This window comes from Drosophila subpulchrella, chromosome 2R, assembly GCF_014743375.2.
Source record: "Drosophila subpulchrella strain 33 F10 #4 breed RU33 chromosome 2R, RU_Dsub_v1.1 Primary Assembly, whole genome shotgun sequence".
NCBI lineage: Eukaryota > Metazoa > Arthropoda > Insecta > Diptera > Drosophilidae > Drosophila > Drosophila subpulchrella.
In genome coordinates this window covers 6399114-6421168 of record NC_050611.1, presented here as the reverse complement: position 1 = coordinate 6421168, position 22055 = coordinate 6399114, and the positions used below count along the sequence as shown (strand labels likewise).

The window sequence follows — 22055 nt, the reverse complement described above, 5'->3', positions numbered from 1 at the left end:
TTAAACGAAGAACTTTATTTCAGGTAAATTCTGCTTTATTAATTAAATCGGGAACCTTATTAAATGAAATTTAAATGTGATTTTTATGAGCCGGTTCTTGTTTTTAAATGATAAACTCTTATGATAAAGAAATACAGGATATATAAAATATTTGTTAATGTACCAGTCTATTTAGCTAGTTCAGATTCCCAATATTATCAAGCATATCCAAAATACTGGACGAAGGTCTACCGATTTCATAAATATAGGTTGACAAAACAATTAAACCCAGATTTGCTATTCTTAAAATAAAGCAAAATTCTTGGCTGCATTGTCATTTATCAATATTTTTAAACATATAGGTAGCTTATAAAAGTTCTGGCCTAGACATATAGAGGTAAAAAAGTAGCCAAATGCATATTTATGGGTCTCTATGAAAAGTCGTAATAGTTTGCTGCACAAGGCGGATATCATACGGCAAAAACGTGTGCGGTGAGCGCTCTTGCCAACTTGTGAGAGACCGTAGAGGCATTACAAGACGACTATTTTTATGCGGCTAAACGACGGCCGCCAGTCTCTGCTGAAATTGGGGAAAAAGCAGAAAAGCCAAAGAAAGAATCTTTGGACTAGAGGCCGACAGGTGCATGCCCTCTCCACTGTGAGAATCGTTTTTGAAAAATATACATAACCAAGTAGCATATGACACCATTAAAAGGGAACGTGATTAGTTTTAGGAAACATAAAATATTCAATATGTGTTTTTTTTATATATAAATTATTTTTATTTAATAATTTTAAAAAGAAATTTTTATTTCTGTAACGAGATTTCAAAGAACCGAAGGTTTGACCCTTTTCAAATAACAATTTTCAAAAACAAAAGCTAGAAACACCTTCAAGTGACAAACCCTTATAGCTTATCTACCATAATTTCCCCAGATTGGTTTAAAAATAAAATTTCTAAATATTAGACAAACACACGTGCATTTTTCGAAATAAGTCTACAGCCGTCCACACTCACAGGCACACCAGTGATCTCCCACATTGCTCTAGGCTTTTTCGTATCTGTGCGCTCCCGCCGATCCGAGATCGAGATATATATATTGGTGTGCTTGTGGTATCCCACCTAGGTGAATATATATCTCTGAGGCTGCTGGGACCGCAGTATATTTTGCTTCGGCGAGATACGAAACGAAAAACACGAGCAGAACAATTTGAATCGCGTAGGATCGTGGATAGGATAGGTGGTAAGTGCTCAAAAGTTTGTGCGTGCTAAAAGTATTTTCCCGGGCCAAAATAGAGAGTGTATGTAGTTTTGGGAATTTTGCCAAAATATATGAATTTTGTAATTCAAATAGACACTCTCATCGGGCAGCGTTCTCCTTGCGTTCAGTTGCCGTTGATCGTTATAATAGCGCGATCTTTGTGTTAGCTCTTGGTCTTCCGATTTAAATAAATTTATTATATAATAACGGAATTTTTACTAGGAATAATAATTGTAAGTTTTGTTGATTTTTTGCAACAATTCCAATGCAAATACGCCAGTGATTTACTCCAAATTCCATTGAGTACAAGAAATATATCCCAAAAAGTATCGAAATATTCAACCGCGCGCCTAAAAAGAAAACCTGGAAAATTGAAAAGTTACTCGAAATGCCTACATATCTACATACGAACATGCTTACACTCGAAAAACCGTGTTCCAAAGTGTTCCTTCCCAGTTTAGTTACTACCCACCCAGAGTCCAAGCTCGTACAGTTCGATATATCTGAAATATTCGTAAGGGGGACAAAACAGTGAGCGACCTCGACCTCCGGAGTCGATTTGAAAATTTTGAATGTCACCAATACGAGGGCACACCACGAATAGATCCGATCCGACACAGATGTAAAGTTTTTCTCTAAGTGCTATGTATTTGTGATTGAAAATCTGGTTATGCAACCGCTGGGAAATATCCGTGTCCGAATCCGAAAGATGCATGCCCTGTATTGTACCCAAATGTAATCACCCACAATCACACACGATCGTTAGAGATCCCCAAAACCTACCCGCATACTTTATTTGGTGGTTATGTCAGTAAGTGATTGTAACTGGCTTCCCCAAACCGTAAAATATGTGGAGCAGTGAAAAAAGTATAAATACCCCTATCCCAGGACCTGTCCTAGAAACCATTTTTCTTAACCACGCTTCCCCCACTCAATAATTATTATACAATTCAATAGCGATCTTGTCAATCGGAATTAACCACTCAGGGCATGGGAAACGTCTCGCACAAATGTCGACATCCATTAGAATACAGATATCTCTGCTCGAAATATCATAAGCCGTTAAATCATACATATAACCGAACAGAATATTTCTCCCTACGATCGTCTCTCTGTATATGTACTCACACTTATTTATGTGTTCCCAGTACATATCTTTATATCTACGAATGTTCAAAATTGAGCTAGTATTTTTTTGGGTGCTAGGACTCTATTTATAGACCATCTCGGACAGAGGCGATTTTTTTGCTCCATAATGCACACATACAGGCATGTGTCATGTGTATATTAGAGGTATATAGCCTATATAGCGTATAGATGTTTTCAGAACACCAATGTGTGTGTGCTCAAAATATAGGTAGTTCTTGACCACATTGCTTGACAATCTTTCGAAAAATAACGTTTTTTGAAGGCGGGAAACTCTTGAAATCGCGTTATCAGAAGTTACGTATGTAATTGCGCTCCCCTAAACGTAATATTCAAGTATTATGCGAGTTGGCTGCCGTTCAAATTCCCCGTATGGCCTGATTCTAGTGTCTGGTCGCGAAAAAGATTAAAATTAAAATTTATAAATGTCGCTGCTGGCCGAATACCTGGCACCCAGATCTATTTTTTGCGGGCTCTTGATCTCGATCTCATTAATTTGTGCACAAAATGCGCGAAAGCGAATAGTGTTGGCTATTATGTGGCTGTCTCTTGCTCGCTGATTGGAAAAATGAAAGTGTATTAATACGTTTTTACCATCGTGATAACAACTTGCGTTCTTTGGGTGCACAATTTATAGGTATTTTTTGGATATTCGTCAGTTAGTTATGACAGGTTTCTTTATTTGTTTAGTATGCTATGCACATTAAAAACATAACATTTGAAAAAGAACTGCGACAGTTTGAATTCGTTTTTCACCTCAGCTATCGGGCTTTTTGAAACCGGTAATTCACCAGCTATCTATCGCCAGCTATCGATAACGCCGGCAAACGCAGTTGAGTGGCACAAATTGAAGGCTTCAGTCAAGGTTAAATTGAAAAGGTGCTACAAATAAGGTTTTCAAACTTAGGAATTACAAAACTAGGCAGCAAAGGTAGGATCCGAACCCCTCGATTAACGTAACCCCAGCGATATACGTTTTCAGTCAGCCCTGAGGCGAATAATGTCGTGTCATAGTGAGGTAGAAACGCCGATAGCCAGTAATGCGCGGCTCGGGACTTAGTGCAATAGTTATCAGCACACATATTCAGAAAAAAGCGCCATGGGTTATAATATATAGAGAATCAGTGGAAAAAAGTACTTAACACACGCAGTGCGTCGTTCAGCGAGGTTAACAGAGGATTGAGCACCCGGACTAGGATCAAGATCCCCCCAATCGAATTGACAGCCCCGCAGGAACTCAGAGCAGAAACTGCGACTGTTTTGCGAAGTGACACGTGTGTGAATCTCATTTGGCCAGGGTAATGCAATTATTCCAGCATATTCTCCGACTCCAGACGATCCGATCCAATGCGATCCCGTCCAAAGTTGGCGCTATAACTGCGAATTGCGCGATTTGTAGTGGCCAGAAGTATCTGAGATCTGAAAATTAGCATGTAGCACCTGTGTATGTGCCCATGTATGTTGGAAAGTGCCCGTGTGCCGTGCACATGCACATGTACAAACACTTATTCAGAACCTAATGAGGTAGTTTTAACTGCAAACGGCCCCGTACATACGTATGTACATACACATTTGCTATTCCAGTCAGTAGTCAGTCGTAGAGCCCAGAGAATAGAAAATAACCCGACCGGGTAACTAAAATGAGTGTCTTGCCTTGTGTCTACTTTCAAATCCCCTCCTGGAAACTGGATGCAGGCTACTGAACGAAGAGGATAACGAATCAAGATGGAAGACGGTCACTCGAAAACCGTCGAACAGTCTCTCAACTTCTTCGGAACGGACGCAGAGCGCGGCTTAACCATCGACCAGATCAAAACGAACCAGAAGAAATATGGACTCAACGGTGAGCATCGTCGTCGTAATCCCCCGCCCTATTAACGAATCGGAATCGACTGACGTGTTTGCTTTCTTATCGTTACAGAGTTGCCGACCGAGGAAGGTGCGAAGTCAACCCCTGCCCCTGCTCCCCCCCCACACTGTACCCACTATTTACCATAATAACCATTGTATTCCACAGGAAAGAGCATCTGGCAGCTGGTCTTGGAGCAGTTCGACGATCTGCTTGTGAAGATTCTGCTGTTGGCAGCCATCATCTCATTTGTAAGTCCAGTCCCTATTGTCGCTGAGAAACCCACCCCTGAAACGAACTACAATCCCTACTCTTCTCTTCTCAATCTGCAACCCCCAGGTTCTCGCCCTGTTTGAGGAACACGAGGAAACGTTCACTGCATTTGTAGAGCCCCTAGTTATTTTACTTATCCTGATAGCCAACGCCGTGGTGGGAGTATGGCAGGAGCGTAACGCCGAGTCGGCCATCGAGGCCCTCAAGGAGTACGAGCCTGAGATGGGCAAGGTGGTGCGCCAGGACAAGTCCGGCATCCAGAAGGTGCGCGCGAAAGAGATCGTGCCCGGTGATCTGGTTGAGGTGTCCGTCGGTGACAAGATCCCCGCCGATATCCGCATCACCCACATCTACTCCACCACGCTCAGGATCGATCAGTCCATCCTCACCGGTGAGTCGGTCTCCGTCATCAAGCACACCGACGCCATCCCCGACCCCCGCGCCGTCAACCAGGACAAGAAGAACATCCTGTTCTCCGGCACCAACGTTGCCGCCGGCAAGGCCCGCGGCGTCGTCATCGGCACTGGCCTGAGCACCGCCATCGGCAAGATCCGTACCGAGATGTCCGAGACTGAGGAGATCAAGACGCCTCTGCAGCAGAAGCTGGACGAGTTCGGTGAGCAGCTGTCCAAGGTCATCTCCGTCATTTGCGTGGCCGTCTGGGCCATCAACATTGGCCACTTCAACGACCCCGCCCACGGTGGCTCCTGGATCAAGGGTGCCATCTACTACTTCAAGATCGCCGTCGCTCTGGCCGTGGCCGCTATCCCCGAGGGTCTGCCCGCCGTCATCACCACCTGTCTGGCTCTGGGCACCCGCCGCATGGCCAAGAAGAACGCCATTGTCCGCTCCCTGCCCTCCGTGGAGACCCTGGGCTGCACCTCCGTCATCTGCTCCGATAAGACCGGCACACTCACCACCAACCAGATGTCCGTCTCGCGCATGTTCATCTTCGAGAAGGTCGAGGGTAGCGACAGCAGCTTCCTGGAATTCGAAATGACCGGCTCCACCTACGAACCCATCGGTGAGGTCTTCCTGGGCGGCCAGCGCGTTAAGGCTGCCGATTACGATGCCCTTCAGGAACTTTCCACCATCTGCATCATGTGCAACGACTCTGCCATTGATTACAATGAGTTCAAGCAGGCCTTCGAGAAGGTCGGTGAGGCTACCGAGACCGCTCTGATAGTCCTGGCCGAGAAACTGAACAGCTTCAGCGTGAACAAGTCTGGCTTGGACCGCCGCTCTGCTGCCATCGCATGCCGCGGTGAGATCGAGACCAAGTGGAAGAAGGAATTCACCCTGGAGTTCTCTCGCGATCGTAAATCCATGTCCTCGTACTGCACCCCCCTGAAGGCCTCCCGCCTGGGCACTGGCCCCAAACTGTTCGTGAAGGGCGCACCCGAGGGTGTCCTGGAGCGCTGCACACACGCCCGCGTTGGCACCAGCAAGGTTCCTCTGACCTCGGCCCTGAAGGCCAAGATCCTCGCCCTGACCGGCCAGTACGGTACTGGACGCGACACCCTTCGTTGCCTGGCTCTGGCCGTTGCCGATAGCCCAATGAAGCCCGATGAGATGGACCTCGGCGATTCCACCAAGTTCTACCAGTATGAGGTTAACCTTACCTTTGTCGGTGTCGTGGGCATGTTGGATCCCCCCCGTAAGGAAGTTTTCGATTCCATTGTGCGCTGCCGTGCTGCCGGTATTCGCGTTATTGTGATTACTGGTGACAACAAGGCCACTGCCGAGGCTATCTGCCGCAGGATCGGTGTGTTCACCGAGGACGAGGACACCACTGGCAAGTCCTACTCTGGTCGTGAATTCGACGATCTCTCCCCCACCGAACAGAAGGCTGCCGTCGCCCGTTCCCGCCTCTTCTCCCGTGTGGAGCCCCAGCACAAATCCAAGATTGTTGAGTTCCTGCAGGGCATGAACGAGATCTCTGCCATGACTGGTGATGGTGTGAACGACGCCCCTGCCCTGAAGAAGGCCGAGATTGGTATTGCCATGGGCTCCGGTACCGCTGTTGCCAAGTCTGCCGCCGAAATGGTGTTGGCTGATGACAACTTCTCCTCCATCGTGTCCGCCGTTGAAGAAGGTCGCGCTATTTACAACAACATGAAGCAGTTCATCCGCTACCTCATCTCCTCGAACATTGGTGAGGTCGTCTCTATCTTCCTTACTGCTGCCCTTGGTCTGCCCGAGGCTCTGATTCCCGTCCAGCTGCTCTGGGTCAACCTGGTAAATATTACTTGCGACTTAACTATTTGGGATGGTTAGTAATGGCTCTTTGTTCACAGGTTACTGATGGTCTCCCAGCCACCGCTCTTGGCTTCAACCCCCCTGATCTGGATATCATGGAGAAGCCCCCCAGGAAGGCCGATGAAGGTCTCATTTCCGGATGGTTGTTCTTCCGGTTAGTTCACCAGAAAGCAGAGATTCTTAAAACAGTTCTAACTTGACTGTAATTTAATTTAGTTACATGGCTATTGGCTTCTACGTCGGCGCTGCTACCGTCGGTGCCGCCGCCTGGTGGTTCGTGTTCTCCGACGAGGGACCCAAACTGACCTACTGGCAGCTGACTCACCATCTGGCCTGCTTGGGCGGTGGTGACGAGTTCAAGGGCGTTGACTGCAAGATCTTCAGCGACCCCCATGCGATGACCATGGCTCTGTCCGTGCTGGTGACAATCGAAATGTTGAACGCAATGAACAGGTGAGTCGTCGTCAGATAACGAATGATAGACACATCAGATACGAACCGAACTCCTTTGTTTGTTTAGCTTGTCTGAGAATCAGTCCCTGATTACCATGCCTCCATGGTGCAACCTGTGGCTGATTGGATCAATGGCACTCTCCTTCACTCTTCACTTTGTTATTCTTTACGTCGATGTCCTCTCCGTAAGTACCAGGCGACGATAAGCACTTGTGCCTGTCTAAGCAGAAAGCTAACCCGATTATCCCCCCACAGACCGTCTTCCAAGTGACACCGTTGTCTGCAGAGGAATGGATAACTGTGATGAAATTCTCAATTCCTGTAGTTTTATTAGATGAGACATTGAAGTTTGTTGCTAGAAAAATCGCAGATGGTGAGAGTCCTATATATAAGATGCATGGGATTGTGTTAATGTGGGCTGTCTTCTTTGGCCTGCTGTACGCTATGATGCTTTAAGAATATAATTATAATCCATAAGCCCAACTTCATTATTCTAATTTCTAGTATAAAATGTTACTAAATATAAACAGAAACAAGAAACAAGAACCCACAATTATATACATCTAACGTAACGACTTTAACCCACATGAAGTTTGTTCCCAAATACTACTGATACTGATTTCCACACCCCGGTGTCACCGAATTGACTGGTGACACCAAAAGATGGGCCGACTGACTCGCTCCCTGGCTTTTGGCTTTGAACAAACAGCGTTAAAAGATCAATATTTTCTATGAGCTAACGATTTATCTAACACGCGTATACCCTAAATATATATTTGTGTTTGTATATTATTAAATTTAGCAGGATTGCTTTTTGTACATACAATGCTATATATACATAAGAGAGTTCCACACCGGTATATTCAATTACATTAGTTAGTTTTCGTCATATAGTTTTCACTGGGTTACCAAAAAGAAACTTGTAGGAAATTTCAAGTCTCTGGAAATGAGATGGCTGTTTGTATTAAACCAAATTTATTTAACTTCACTTTTTCTTCTCTGTGTTTAGTAACTGAAATACTAAAGTGTAGGCTTAATCATGCAAGAGAACAAACCATTATAACTGATGAACGTTCATGAACAATTTTTGTTTAATCCGTTTAAGTAGAACCAAAAACCTTTCCAAATCGAATCTGATTGTATGTTGATGTTTAAAACGATTCCAAACGAGCGTCCTAATTTTTTTAAGAGGAGTATCTTAACTTGGTTTGCCAAAAGTAATTGAATTGTTTATATTTACATACCCTACTCGCACCGAATACAAATATTGGTTCATTCATTCCATAATTGTAAGAATTATTTTGAGCACAAGATATTAAGTAGATAATGACTCGGTACACAGTTAACTCCAAAAAACAGGATGCGACCACATCGTCTCGGTGTCCGTTTCCAATTGTATTGTATTGTATGTACATATATGAGCAAATGATTAGGAACAGGGTCTCTGGCGATCGTACATAATGCGTAAGACATCGCATCTATCTGAAAAAAGTTGGCGCGGTGCAGCCACCGTATTGAAAATGTTTGAGGGATTTATTGAAAGCAAATTGTGTAATTTATGTCAGCCTCAGTTGTAAGGAATTAAGTAATCCTTCTAGCATTTTTATAGAATACCTATTTAAATTAACATTATACATAATTTACTCTGTTATACAATTAGAGACGCTGTGAATTGATTAAACAAAAATTACCTACACCTAACATTAAAGAAATAAATTATGCAGAACTAAAACGTGCTGGCTCTACGAAACCCGACGACTGGGATCCAGAACAGAACTCCCCCAAAAAGCTTATGTTCGCTGCTGCAAGTTATATACCTAGTTTTAACTGCGTTTGCTTGCACGATGCACGTGAATCGTTGGTGCAAAAGAATTCTCTCCAGAATCTCCCCGACGACTTGATACCCCCACCTATTCCAACCAATTCACCATCTCTCAATGAACTATTGTTTTATTTTATACAGTCAACCCCAGATTTCATTAACTGGACCCCGATTAGTTACCATAACACAAATTGAATCCATCCCTGCTTTAGAAAAGTACGTGCAGTTATTATATTATGTCCGAGTGCGCCAAATTGATGTGAATGTAGAAAAGAACAATTGCTGTACATTATGGTCTATTACATTATCGCACTCGACGGCATAAACGAGAAACACACAGATTTGAAATTCAGCATGTAAGATATCTAAACGTAAAATCGAAATAATAAAACAAGAAATCCGAAGCTGCCCTGTGTACTTTTCCCCCATCCCAGTATAAATACTGTAGTTTTCCCCCAATAATCCAACCCACTAGGCTGTAAGTATGAACCCACCGAAACTGCCAAATACCAGAATTTCGGAAGATGCCGCTTAACTGGTCCCGAGTTCCAAAAACCCTCCATCACCCATGAGTTTTGGTTTGCTCTTGCGTTGGTTAACCCCTCGATCAAGAACCTCTGGTAATAATTGCCACCGTTATTCGCCCCCAAAAAAAATTGTAGTTCCTGACGTCGTCGTCGACAGGATGTAAAGGTTTGGACCACCAAAACCGATACGAATGTGAAAGTGAATGTGAAGGAGGACAAATTTTTCTGCCTTTATCATTCGTGTATTAATCGCTAAGCCAGCCCTGTTACTTGCAACTGCAACATTAAATCCAACATAAATCAATTTATTTGCTTTAGAAAGTAAAACATTAATGGAACTGTGGGTTAGTAAGAACGGATTTAAATAAATATATACCAAATATATAAATTAGAATGAAGTGTTTTTATTGGTAGGGAGTACTTGTTGCAGCCCAGCTACATATGAAAGATCGGTACTTTCTTGGAATGCGGTTTATTTAATAAATTAGATCAGTCTGAACTATTCTGCAGAAATACAATATTGACAACGAAGTTAAAGCCGTTATAAGAACACTGATGTATCCCTTACGAAGGCGGTAGGGCCCATAAGGTGGCCGTCTTATCCGCGGACGTGGAGATGAAGGAGAACTCGGTTGGATGCCATCGGATGGTGATGGCCTTATCCTTGTGCTCCGCCACCACTACGGAGGATAGTTCGTGGGCCAGGTCGCCCTGCAGATCCGTAAGGCGGATGGAATTGTCGTAGCTGCAAGTCAGCATGTAGTAGGCGGATGGGGAGAAGCGGACACACCTTGAAAAAACTTGGGTTATACTATGCAAAAGATGGTCTCATCATCAGCACTACCTTATTTCAGCGGTGTGGGGATAGAAACGCTGTATGGGTCGATTGCCACGGATGTCGTACAGAATACAAGAGCTATCAGCATGTCCAGAAATCAGAAGTCTGCCCGTGGGATCCACACAAACCGCGGTTACAGCCGAGTTCTCCAGGCCACCGTCTTTTCGCTCGTTATCCAAGGTGTTTACAGAGACGTTTACTCGCAGATCCCAGAAACGTATCGTTTGGTCCTGCAAAAAATCATATTTCATGGTAGTACCCATGTAGCTTAGGGATCCTCTTCAAGACGCACCTGAGATCCCGACACAAACATCGCATTGTTCCAGCTGTAGAGGGACAGAATGTGGCCGGTATGACCACTATAGGCCTGGAAGGGAGTGCCCGAACCGCAGTCTGTGATATAGATCTTGCAATCCCCTGCCCCGCCGCTGGCCAAAAGTCTGGACTTGGTGGACGAGTCGTCCAGGAAGCACATGTCCCGCACCGTGCCGTCGTGCATGTTCAGCTCCATCTCGTGACCCACCAACTGGTTGGTGTCGTTGTTGAACCTCATGTACTTGATGGTCTTGTCATTCGATCCGGTGGCAATGAGCTCCCCATCCCGTGACCAGCAGGTGCAGTATATGGATCCGCGATGGTGTTTCGTCCGCTTGCAGAGTACGGATGGTGGATACACCGTCGTCTGCTGGCCATGCCTTCAGATAATTTAGGGGAAAACCAATTAAACTGTCAGCGAGGCCCTCATATTTTAATTACCTTAGCTTGGACAGCTGGGGGTATTGGCAGATGCGAAAGGTCTTGGAGTTGGAGCCCACCGCGTACAACTTTCCATTCGGATGAAAGTCAACGCTACGGATCGCCTGGGAGTCCGACAATGTGGTAACTGCCTCGAAGTGCGGTCTTTCTACATCGCCCTGTGGCAGAGAAAATGGTCAATAAAGATGGTATTCCGATCAACCCAAATGCATATGTTTAGGCTCTTTTGTTTGCTGGATACCAAAAAGTTGCTTGCGTGTTAAAAATAAACAGAAGAACCTGTAACACGACAACGCCGTTCAAACCTTTCTCAAATCCAGGTCTTTCGTTTCCGAATTCATTAATGGAGTATTTACTGAAGATCTTCCGAGTATTTGAAACGTATTTCGAGTATTTTCAGGAATTTCGATCGTGTATATTTTGCCCCCGAAATCTCTAAGCCATCGAAGGTAATAAAACGTACAACTCGCTACGGTTGAAATAACAAAAGTTGGGAGAAAAGACCGAACCCCAGTGTTGGTCAATCTACCAGATGTATCTAATTTTACAGACGTTGATTTTACCTTGTAGAAGGTTAGGTAGATACATTTTAAACGTTATTTACCCGTCTCCAAGCGGTGTTACCACAGCAACTGTTTTGTATTTACCTGAAATTTAGCCCGACCAAATGAAACGACAGTCCTTCTTATTGTTACAATTTTTTGATATTTTATTTACGTAAAAATAAAATATTTGGACATATGATTGAATATAACAAATTAATAACCTTCTTTTAAAAATTTGATTGATTCTTAAACTTGTCTAGTGTTGCGAACTCTTATAAAATTGAGCGATTAATGCTCTTAAGAGTAAATTGTTATAACTTCTCGGCCTCCTCCACGAACCATTAACACTTTTTCAAGGCCCTCTGTTAATACCTCCAGAAATTCCATATCTGAAAATGGGGTGAGAACGTTAAGGATACGTCTTGTAACCTTTGTTTTTGGATCTTACAATTGCTTTCACGCTCCGCTCTCACTTCCCTAGGTGGTCCAGGTAAATTCATTATGACCAACTGGGCGTCCTGTGACTTTTCTACAATAACTTCATTTAGTTTTATTGCTGTGTGCATGCGACGAACATTGAACTCATCCCTGTGGGAAATAAAATATTTTAGGAGACCATATAGCTTGTAAAAAACGCTTTCCCGTACGGTTTCACACTGGACTTAAAGTCTCCGTCGGCTTTCTCTGTCGATTCATCCTTGTTAGAAGTAGTTTCGGGTGTGTCCGCGTTTTCGGGACCATCCAAATCAATTGAGTTACGTTTCTCGTCGTTCTGAGAATCCTGCGTAATTACAATCAAAAAAGGTTATTAGATGTCTAGAACACCTCACGTCCTCGGGTTGGAATGACAAGTGCCGTTGATTTCAAAAACTCAAAAGTCATGTAAAATCAACAATGTTAAAAAGCCAAAATATCAATAAATTTATAGCTCAAGTCAACTTAAAAATCGATTTTATGTACTACTATGGAATTATGGTTTAAAATTAAAATGTTTCGGGCTTACATTTGATGAGCTCGTTGATCTCACTTAACTTTATATATGTTCTTATGTGTATTATCGAAAGATTAGAGACAATGGTAAATCAAAATCAATAAGCAGTACATACGTGATGTTGTATTTCTTCTATAGTTGGATCGGCGAAGCGAACTTTAGACGCCGTTTTGGTGGCGTCATAATGGTGGTCTACAATTGTTTGAACCTGAAAATGTTACCATGAGGAGTATGAGAAAATAGGTTGCAGAAGAGTAGAGAGGCCAATATCAGAGAAGGGATTAACTATTCTCGGGATGCAAACTGCAAAGCAGCTAAGTTATATTTGACTGGATTGTTCGGCACTAATTTTTAGGATATCATTTATATACTAGCGAACTCGCAAACAAAATTCTAAATTTCTAGAGGGTTTTCCCAAGTTTCTTTTATAAAACCTTCTTCTGGCAATAACGAACAATTGATGTATTTCCGTACACTTCTGACACCATTTCAATTTATATATAAATACGTTAGGGCGAAGCTCCAAGTTTGTGCAATTAATATTCTATAAGCATGTGTCTTATTATTTAAAAAGCTTTCAAATTAAAAAAGTACATCAAACTAGATATGTATTTATAGCAATAACCACTTCTTGAAAAAATTTAATTTTGTTTTTAAACAATTATATTAAGTTTCGGATAGGTAGATTTTTTTTTTGTCACTTTAAAAGACCCTGACATTCTGCTGATACCGGCTACTTATAAAGCAAGTCCAATAGAGGGTGTTGAGAATAAGTTACAATTTGATAGAGTTATAATAGATAGGAGGGTGAGCATTAGCAACATCACATTGACACAACACATAGAGGTTTATGATATGTATGAAGATGAAGGGAGCCACTTGCTCCTGCCGAAAAATGTAGTGATGAGACACATACAATCAGGTTTCATACAAGGTTCGGGCAATGAAAAGTTTGTATCTTGATATATCAATATAGTCATTCTGTTTATACTCTTTACCAAAGACAATTTATTATCACTGGGTGTTTCCTTAAAGTCCATTATAGTCTGAACCTTTTGATTTTTAAATATATAAAGTGTAAAATTTTAATTTGGATCTCAGATAGTAATATGATATGGAAATTGGAGATACATGAGAAACAAAGGGCAAGATGGATTCCTCTCAACAATTACTCAAATCAAAATACGCAACCTTCAAAACGAACGAATATAAGAACTATGCTAATAAAGATTTAAGTAAATGAAAGACTAAATGTGCATTATGGCCGTATAAACAAAACAAGAATGAGTTGAATGTATGGACCATCTTCAGTTCGAAGAAGTATAAATGGTGTGATTGAGAGTCTGCTCAAATATTGACCACTTACCACTTTGGAGTTTTCTTTCTTATTTAAACCTAATGCTCTCAGCATCTGATTACGCTGTTCCATCATCAAAGTCCGCTCGTAGGTGTAAGCGGAAATATCGCTGTTGTTCTGCAGATTGCAATAAGAAAGATATCAGGATAAGGGGATTTCAGTTTTGCCAAATATAAGATCATACCATCTCAACAACTTCGACATCGGCCTCGATTCGGAGATGGTAAAGGAATGTCTTTAGATCCTTCTTCATTTGAATCGAGTTGTCCTCGATTTGAGCAACTGTGAAGATCCTTAGCTTGCAATTGCGCCAGGTGCGGTGTTGCTTCAGCAGGAAGGGCAGCAACATGAGCAGACCACCATCGTGGACAATCCACCAGATATCAATGTTGCCACCGATCTGAAAGAGGTTAGGGAGGTTACACCACGAAGACTACGTTTTCGGAGCGGTAAATACTACTTTGTGGTTTGATTCTGGGTAAAAGTTGATGCCCTTGGGCACCATGAGAGCCATGTGGCAGGCGGCCACTGTGCGGACCGTTTGGATGAAGGTCTTCCAGCTATTCCTGCCCTCCTGGCGCCAGCTGTACGGCCATCCGATGATGACTGTGTTGGGCTTCATGCCTCCCAGTCCGATGGTTTGGATACTGGGATAAGAGTTTAGTTACTTATTTTTTAGTTATCAAGCTTAGTTATTATACTTACACCGAACTGAGGCCCTCGCCAATCTGCTGGGACACCAGAACATCGCAGAATCCCTTCACCTTCTCGTCGGTCATGTATTTGCGCAGCGTGGACTTGGCATCCACGGCTTTGTTGGTTATCTTGGTGTGGTCGCCCTTTATCACAGACACACAAATCGTCAATCCCTTGCCAGCTTTCAGCTGGGTGGCAAAGGAGAATATCTTCCTATACTTTGGCAAGAGGTTATCGTTGAGCTTCGAAAGCACCAAAATTTGGGGACGCCAATTTTTCGTATGCGGTGGGCCTTCCTCCAGGCGGAGGAGCGAGTACCTGGCGGCGGTAAGGGCCATTCCACGAATGCCATCACCCCACTCCTTCTCGGCACTGCAATGTGGAGGATTACTTGTTGTTCCGGCTATATTCATTTACCTCTGAATCACTTACCCTCGGTACTCTATGTATTTGTAGATGATGATGGCCATTCCCATGGCAATCAGTGCGAAGTACCAGGAGGTCATGATCATGACTGATATGCACAGCGTCAGGCCGATCAGCGACAAGCTCCAGTGGTAGAACTTGAAGCGGGGTCTCCAGTTGGGAGTCCTCAGCAGGGTTTGCACGGCGCAGGCCAGGTTAACAAAGCCGTAGCACATGAGGAAGAACATGGACAGCAGCGGTGCCAGCAAGTCCACATTTCCTGTGATCATAGAGGGTATGGTTATATCATAATCACAATAAAAATGCTGAGCTCTCTGGCTTACCCAAGAGAATGCCGCCCTGGCAAATGACGATGGTCAGGAGCAGTGCCCGGGTGGGTTCGCCACGACTGGATGACTTGGCAAAGGGAGCCAGGAAGGGGATAATCTCATCCCTGGCAATCGCCTGCAGCAGACGGGGGGCACCGGTTAAACTTTGCAGACCAGCTCCCAAGGTGGACAGGAAAGAGCCAATCAAAATGACCCACTGGTTTGGCCAGGCAATGTTGGCCACGACCAATTTGCCACCGATGGATTGACCGAATCTGAAATAAAAGGGTTTTAAGTTAACCCATAGTCACTTTCTCAATACTACTCACTTATCCCTCAGCAGGAGATTATCCACAGTGCCGGCGAAGAACATAACGCTGGATAAGTAAACTGTGCTGGTGGTCAGAATGGCACATATCGTTCCGATGGGTATGCTTTTCTGGGCGTCAGCCAGGTCACCCGATCGGTTGGATCCAGCCATAATGCCTGTTTATAAAAGGTGTTATATAGCTTAGGATTTCTATATGCAAGATAGTACCAACCTGTGACCGATGGGAAGAAGATGCCGATAAGAAGGGTGAACGAGGTGGTAATATCGGCCATGATTTGATTGTAAGACTGGCCATTGGTGTTCTCGATGTCAACAGCATTCTTTCCATAGGATATGAACTGACCGTTCTCCAAAAACGAGGGCCAAATGTTGTCGTAGAAAACTCCACTAGCCAATCCCTTGATTCCCTTGACTTTGGTCACGTTGTTAGCTGTTGACCCAGGAGAGAGCTTTGTAGTTAGGGTACAGAGAGCACTTTCAATAGGCCTTACCTAGGAAGTATTCCTCGCATTTACCATCTGGGCAGTATATGTCGCGCATGAAGGAGTCTTCCTTTGTGCAATTGTCAAGTGGGATATCCTTCAAGAGTCGTTTACCCAGAACACACATGCTGCAATCAAACGGAGCTTAAGTGGCCATTCAAAGGCAATACCGGTGGCATTAGGGCACTTACTATAGCTTTTCGTTGCCATGGATATTGTCAAATATTCCCACATACACCGCTATTATCGACAGAATGACACAGGCCAGGGCCACCGTTGCGAACTTATTGACGAATTTCACGCCCACGAACACAATGAGACCTTGATTTAACGGCGGGACATTAAAGTTTACTCCTTACTACTGGGCCTTAAGATTAACTCACCCATAAAAATGAGCAGCAAAGTGCCGTAGACCCTGAAATTGTTATACATCGCGTCAGCATCCTTGGTGAAGTCCCCAAATATTGATGCCCACGGCGCCATGTATGTCTGTAGGCAATGAATAATTAAGTAATGGAACTTTTTCAGCTTAAATGGGAGTTTTTAACTCACCAATACGATTTCCACGGCACCAACGATGTACATCGCCGCTGCTAAAGTGGTTCCCGTATAGAACAGCATTCCCACCGCTCCACCGAATTCAGGGCCCAGGGATCTGTGTTTAATGGTACTATTAAACTGAACACTTCATAAAATATCGTTGTAATTACCGTGATATCATAAAGTAACTTCCTCCCGCCGGTACCACTCCATTCGTTGCAATGGCCGACATCGAGATCGCAGTAAGCATTGTCTGGAATAGGAATGGAAATGTGGCCAAATTGGATGGTGTAACTCCAAGGTGCTCTTACCACACAGCAGCAGGTCAGAACAATTAAGAATCCACACACGGCGCCAGCCGTTCCAACAACCCATGTTAACCGAATGAACAATATGACACCAAAGATGTTTTGAATGCATGGCAAGAACACTCCAATTAGGGTACCTTAAAGTTAGAACATTTAATACCACAGTTAGTAAAACATAATAGGTTATGTATGGAGGAATGATTTCCTTAGTGAATTAGTTATAAACAAGTCTAAAAGTAGGCAATAAATCCATTGTACTTTCAGACTCATAATGTTTTGTTGCCTACTTTTAGACACCTTTGCAAGTGCTATTCTATATTGTTGCACAGTGAAGGTTAAAACACTTTAAATGGGATTAAAGTAATCATTCTTTCGCAGCTTTGTCGGGCTGCGAACATTGCATTTCCATTGTCTGATTCATGTGCCTTTCAATATGAGAAACAAGAAACAAGTAAGTTAATTAATTCGCGGCGAACATACCCATTCGAGCCGATGGAGCTGCCGGCTTTGCATCGGGATCGGTGGCCGCTGGTATCGTGTTTTCATAATTGGCAATTGATGAAATGAATGTTGATATATGGGGCCTGGTCTCCAAATCATCATCGTACAGATATAGATTTGGGTCGATATTGGACTTCTGGTTTTCTTCAGCCCTGTGGATATCACCTGAGTCTGAAAGGAACACATAAGATATGCTTAAGTTGTAGAATCCCATATTATGTAATCTCCTAAAATTCTACATGCTAACTTATATAAATCTATATAACTATAAATAAAAGTAACTATTCACTGATCCCGAACATACCTTCATTTTTGTTGTCGTGAACTGTACCATTGTGTTCGGATGGTATTATTTCCATTTCATCCGAATCATCTTTTGCACTGTTACTTTGCATGTTAACGTTATGTTTGGCTTCAAACCCTTGCTCTAGATTGCACTTTTTTCACTTAAAATTAGGTAACACTAGATTGTGGACGAGAATTAAATGGGCATGGCTGGGTTTTTTTAAGGAGGAGCTCTACGCGTCGGCATTATATAACCGAAAGGCGTGGCCGATTCGGTGTATATTCACATGTCTAAGGACGTGTGTGCTTATATACTCGAGATTTGGGTTTTCGGAAAGGACTTCTTAATCGGGAAATGCCCCAGGACTTCGGAGGTGAGTGCGGATTTAAAATTCAAAGGCGGAAAGAGGGATGCTGTGCATTCGCAGCTACGAAAATTGTGCCAGCTCGGACAAAAAAAAAATATGTAACCGATTAATTTAGGTCAAGGATTTTCAGGCCGTCATCGTGGGGCGGTAAATAAATGCCGTAAAGTCTTTATTTTTCACTGTAATGCGGCTCTCGAGCTGACAAAATGCATAGAAAACGAATGCTGCTCTGAAAATTGTTACGAAATGAATAGCTCTTGGCGCTTTTATATGGGAATGCAGGGGAAGTGGAAATTCTCGAACTCGAGAGCTCGAGTCCCCAGATTTGTGGTCTACTGAAAGGGCACACACTTTGTAATTGAACGCACTTTTATTCATGTATTTGATTATTGTTAGAATTTCGTCGATTGTTAAAAGTATGTTATTTGTTAAAGGTGCTCAAAAAGAACTGGTTTTTCATGTTTTTTTTTATATTTTTTTGTTGTATTATTTGAAAGAAGATTCTTTCTAAAATTATTTAGGTTTTAAGCGAGCGAAAACGCTCAGATGTATGCTACTTTTCGTTCGGATTAATAGAAAAACTAAGAAAACTGTTGGTATTCGGCCGAATAAAAATTATGTTGCCCAGGACCCTGAGCGTTCAATTGAGATGAAATCGAAAGCTTTTGTCTACACACATTTTTAATACACACACACTCTTCTTCGAGAGCGAGAGCGATGCTGAAAAGAGTGGAGAGCGCCATTGCAGGTGTACATTTCTTGGCCTACAGCCCGCTGGGCTGGCGGGACTTGGCCAGGCCAGGAGCCAGCATCCCAGCTCCGAGCAGCCCACCACCCATCCAGCCACTCTCGCCCAGCATCCGCTGGAAGGGAACACGAAAATCCAAGGGAAAAGCTGCGCCGCCTGGGCGGCTCTCTTTCCGAAAGCTTTCCACAGGTACAACGAGCTTTGGCTTACAGCTGCGACGAAATGTGTCAGCAGGACATCCTGGACTCGGGCAACTGGGGCAGCGCAGGATATAGGATTGCAGGCCCGTAAGCTCTATCTGGGCTTACAGTAGCCACTCGGGGGAAAGGAACCGAATAGCCGTCCGGTACAAAGATAGATTACCGAAATACAAAGAGGTCTATACAAGAAAACAGATCGAATTGCCTTTCATCTCTTCGAAATTAACTAATATATTATAATTATATTGATTTCAATGTATTCCAAGTTCTTAACTTTCTAAATAATAATAATACCTTAGTATCTCTTAGAAATTACCTCCTATATTAGTATTCCCTTTAAAATTATCAAAATAAAAAATAAACATCCTTACCAGCATAGGTCCCATAGTTCTCACCTAGGGTTTCGTCGTGGATGTCTCCGAGAAGTTTTCCACTCGCAGATTCATCTTGATTATAGTCCAACGCGGTGTCTTCGTCTGCTTTTGTGACTTGAAATCTATCTGGCATATTTCTGGATGTAAGGCACTCTGAAATCAAAATCAGTTCATATCATTAAGACCTTATCAGGAAACTAAAAATCAAAGATCAAAAGCATTCCCGACGATCATAAGTCGACCTGCGTTGGTTCCGGATTCACATAAGCCCAGTAACCGATAAACTTTTAAGTAAGGTAGTTTACTTTCCGCCGATAATGATTCTATTTTGGTCGGTTCCGAATTCCCATAAACCCGAAAGCCAATAAACTGTTAAGACTATACTTTTTTATTCCTGCCACACCTCAAATGAGTATGATAACCCGTGATCGAAAGTATGCATCACATTATTTGCATAATATAAGTTACTATCACATGACTATTAAAATTAGTAGATGACTAAACGAAAAGAAAAATTGCACCTTCGATTTATGCTTCACTTTTTAGGTCAGATAAAAAGTTGTTTTCGATCTTTTTGCGCTAATCGGTTTACACTCTGTATTGTGAACATAAGATAACAGCTATTTAGTACGGTTCTGGGGTGTTATGTCACGGGTTTTGTTATATAAGATATGACTTTGTTACTACCCAAGATATGATTTCGAATTTTAACTGTTATATAACAGCTCTGTAAGTTTCTGAACAACAAGTATCACGGACATTCCGGCGGGTTTTCGACCGTGCGAGGATTATTCACCGCCACTGTAATTTTAGCCAAGACTGATAAATAAACAACAATATACTCATGTACTAGCAGCGAATTTGGGGATAAGTTGGAAATAGTTCCCGCTATCAATCCAAATAGATACACTTGCTCCATCGGAATGTATGTATTATATGCTCAGCCTTATCAAGATCGGTTCTCATCCCGATTTTGACCCGAAAACGAGCTAAACAGATGGCCAAAGTGGGGGTCTAGTTCATTGATAAGTGCATAAATCTGTTCTCATCGATTGGGGGCGCTCTGAACCCCACATACACACGAAATCGTTCCATAGATTAACGTAAATATAGGTCTACATGGAACACAAAGAAGTGCATGCAGATACATCCATATCTACATACATAGCATTTGTATGTAGTTAAGGATGAGCGACGCACGTAGAACCAGAACCAAAAACTGGATGAAAAAGCGCGTATTATCTAACGTCTATCAAGCCGAAGGGTTCGATTTCGATCCGTGGATATAGTAAAATCACATCGTGCAGCACTAAACAATCAGCCATACATACAGACGAAATCGGGAATGCTTTTGGCTCGGGGAAAATGTAATGTTTACGCGCAGCGAAATTTTATTTCATTTACTTGAGCAAGCGCCTTGAACTCGCTTTTCACCGTCGATCCACTTAGGCTAACTAACGTCCTTTCTGCTTATATATTTATTTATTTGAGGCGCCTCCTCTCCAGCTTATTGTTTAGTGAACTTTTCAATTGTACGAATAAAATAAAACTATCATATTAAAGGCGCATGAGTAATACAAAATGATTTTCCACTGTATATACTTTGGAATCGCGAGTTGGGGGAAACTGTTGTATTAATGAAAAGTCTAATTGAAATCAAATGTAACGCATAGGGGACGCATTAATACCGATTGTATTTTGGAAAAAAGTCCGCCAGTGATATATTTATTGCAATTAGCACCCATGATACCATACCATCTTATAATAATTTCCTTCTCGCCTTTTTGTGAACGCCGAAAATTACTGTTTCTTTGCAAAGTTTATAAGGCGGCTAAAAGAGTCTGATAGCTATAAGTGTGTGCTGATGTGGATGTGTATATAAATATGCATTTTTTGGCCACATAAAAAAATATATTTTCGAATCTAAAATTTCGTATTAAGGATTTATCTTCCAGATGTCCACAGCTACAAACGTATATTGGGAAAATTTTGAGATTTTTGGGGTGACTCTTAATAATTCGTAAAATATTTTGGTGGAATGAACATAGGCCATGGTTTATAATATGCAAAACACTTTAAAATAGGCAATGTAGAGAATTTATTTATTTACATAGTGCTGAAGGGCTTATGCGATAGTTCCTATGGAAACATTTCGAAACATCTTGATCGGAAGAGCACGGGAACTGTACGATTTTATATTTACAGATCTTTTAAAAATAATGGTATTTCAATAAAAAGTATTTAGTTATATTTAAATACATAGAGGAAGTAAAATTTTAAAACACAGCTTTCTTTATTTCTTTTTTTGGCCTTACCGATAGTATCGATACAAAGAATAATGATTAATTTGCTCTACCCAAGATCTTAAACTGACATTTTTTAAAATTTTAAGGTCCTAAAATTAGAAGTAAGAAACTGTAGTTTGTTTGTT

General features: G+C 42.5%; 3 protein-coding genes across 16 annotated transcripts; 1 reads left to right on the top strand and 2 right to left on the bottom strand.

Annotated features, from left to right (window-relative positions):
• The first annotated feature begins 1207 nt into the window (after window positions 1–1207).
• Window positions 1208–9887, top strand: LOC119550836 (calcium-transporting ATPase sarcoplasmic/endoplasmic reticulum type). Of its 6 annotated transcripts, none has more exons than XM_037859801.1 (10): window positions 1323–1474; window positions 4083–4230; window positions 4309–4326; window positions 4405–4487; window positions 4576–6747; window positions 6807–6922; window positions 6985–7221; window positions 7289–7406; window positions 7477–7594; window positions 9706–9887. In XM_037859801.1, the coding sequence occupies exons 2-10, from the start codon at window positions 4113–4115 to the stop codon at window positions 9732–9734; spliced, it is 3009 nt and encodes a 1002-aa protein (XP_037715729.1). In that variant the 5' UTR covers window positions 1323–1474; window positions 4083–4112; the 3' UTR covers window positions 9735–9887. The 6 variants fall into 6 exon arrangements, with proteins under 6 accessions (XP_037715726.1, XP_037715729.1, XP_037715730.1 ...); XM_037859802.1 differs by lacking the exon at window positions 9706–9887 and adding an exon at window positions 9185–9333; XM_037859798.1 differs by lacking the exons at window positions 1323–1474; window positions 9706–9887 and adding an exon at window positions 1208–1223 and having other exon boundaries at window positions 7477–7677.
• Window positions 9888–10019: 132 nt separating this feature from the next.
• LOC119550837 (WD repeat-containing protein 47) lies at window positions 10020–11731 on the bottom strand. The gene is made up of 5 exons (XM_037859803.1): window positions 11470–11731; window positions 11165–11322; window positions 10701–11103; window positions 10415–10638; window positions 10020–10360 (listed from the first exon to the last, which is right to left on the bottom strand). The coding sequence occupies exons 1-5, from the start codon at window positions 11503–11505 to the stop codon at window positions 10135–10137; spliced, it is 1047 nt and encodes a 348-aa protein (XP_037715731.1). The 5' UTR covers window positions 11506–11731; the 3' UTR covers window positions 10020–10134.
• Window positions 11732–11849: 118 nt separating this feature from the next.
• On the bottom strand, window positions 11850–21162 carry LOC119550835 (solute carrier family 12 member 6). 9 transcript variants are annotated; one of them, XM_037859786.1, is made up of 22 exons: window positions 21029–21162; window positions 19622–19777; window positions 17629–17820; window positions 17152–17285; window positions 17011–17093; window positions 16853–16955; window positions 16684–16789; window positions 16492–16621; window positions 16310–16428; window positions 16030–16248; window positions 15817–15973; window positions 15503–15762; window positions 15186–15438; window positions 14763–15125; window positions 14518–14704; window positions 14242–14457; window positions 14067–14174; window positions 13699–13752; window positions 12816–12908; window positions 12357–12490; window positions 12158–12297; window positions 11850–12098 (listed from the first exon to the last, which is right to left on the bottom strand). In XM_037859786.1, exons 2-22 carry the CDS (start codon window positions 19755–19757, stop codon window positions 12007–12009), a joined length of 3279 nt encoding a protein of 1092 aa, XP_037715714.1. In that variant the 5' UTR covers window positions 19758–19777; window positions 21029–21162; the 3' UTR covers window positions 11850–12006. The 9 variants fall into 9 exon arrangements, with proteins under 9 accessions (XP_037715714.1, XP_037715715.1, XP_037715717.1 ...); XM_037859787.1 differs by having other exon boundaries at window positions 11957–12098; window positions 19646–19777; XM_037859789.1 differs by lacking the exons at window positions 19622–19777; window positions 21029–21162 and adding exons at window positions 17954–18112; window positions 18654–18925 and having other exon boundaries at window positions 11957–12098.
• Between the last annotated feature and the right edge of the window lie 893 nt (window positions 21163–22055).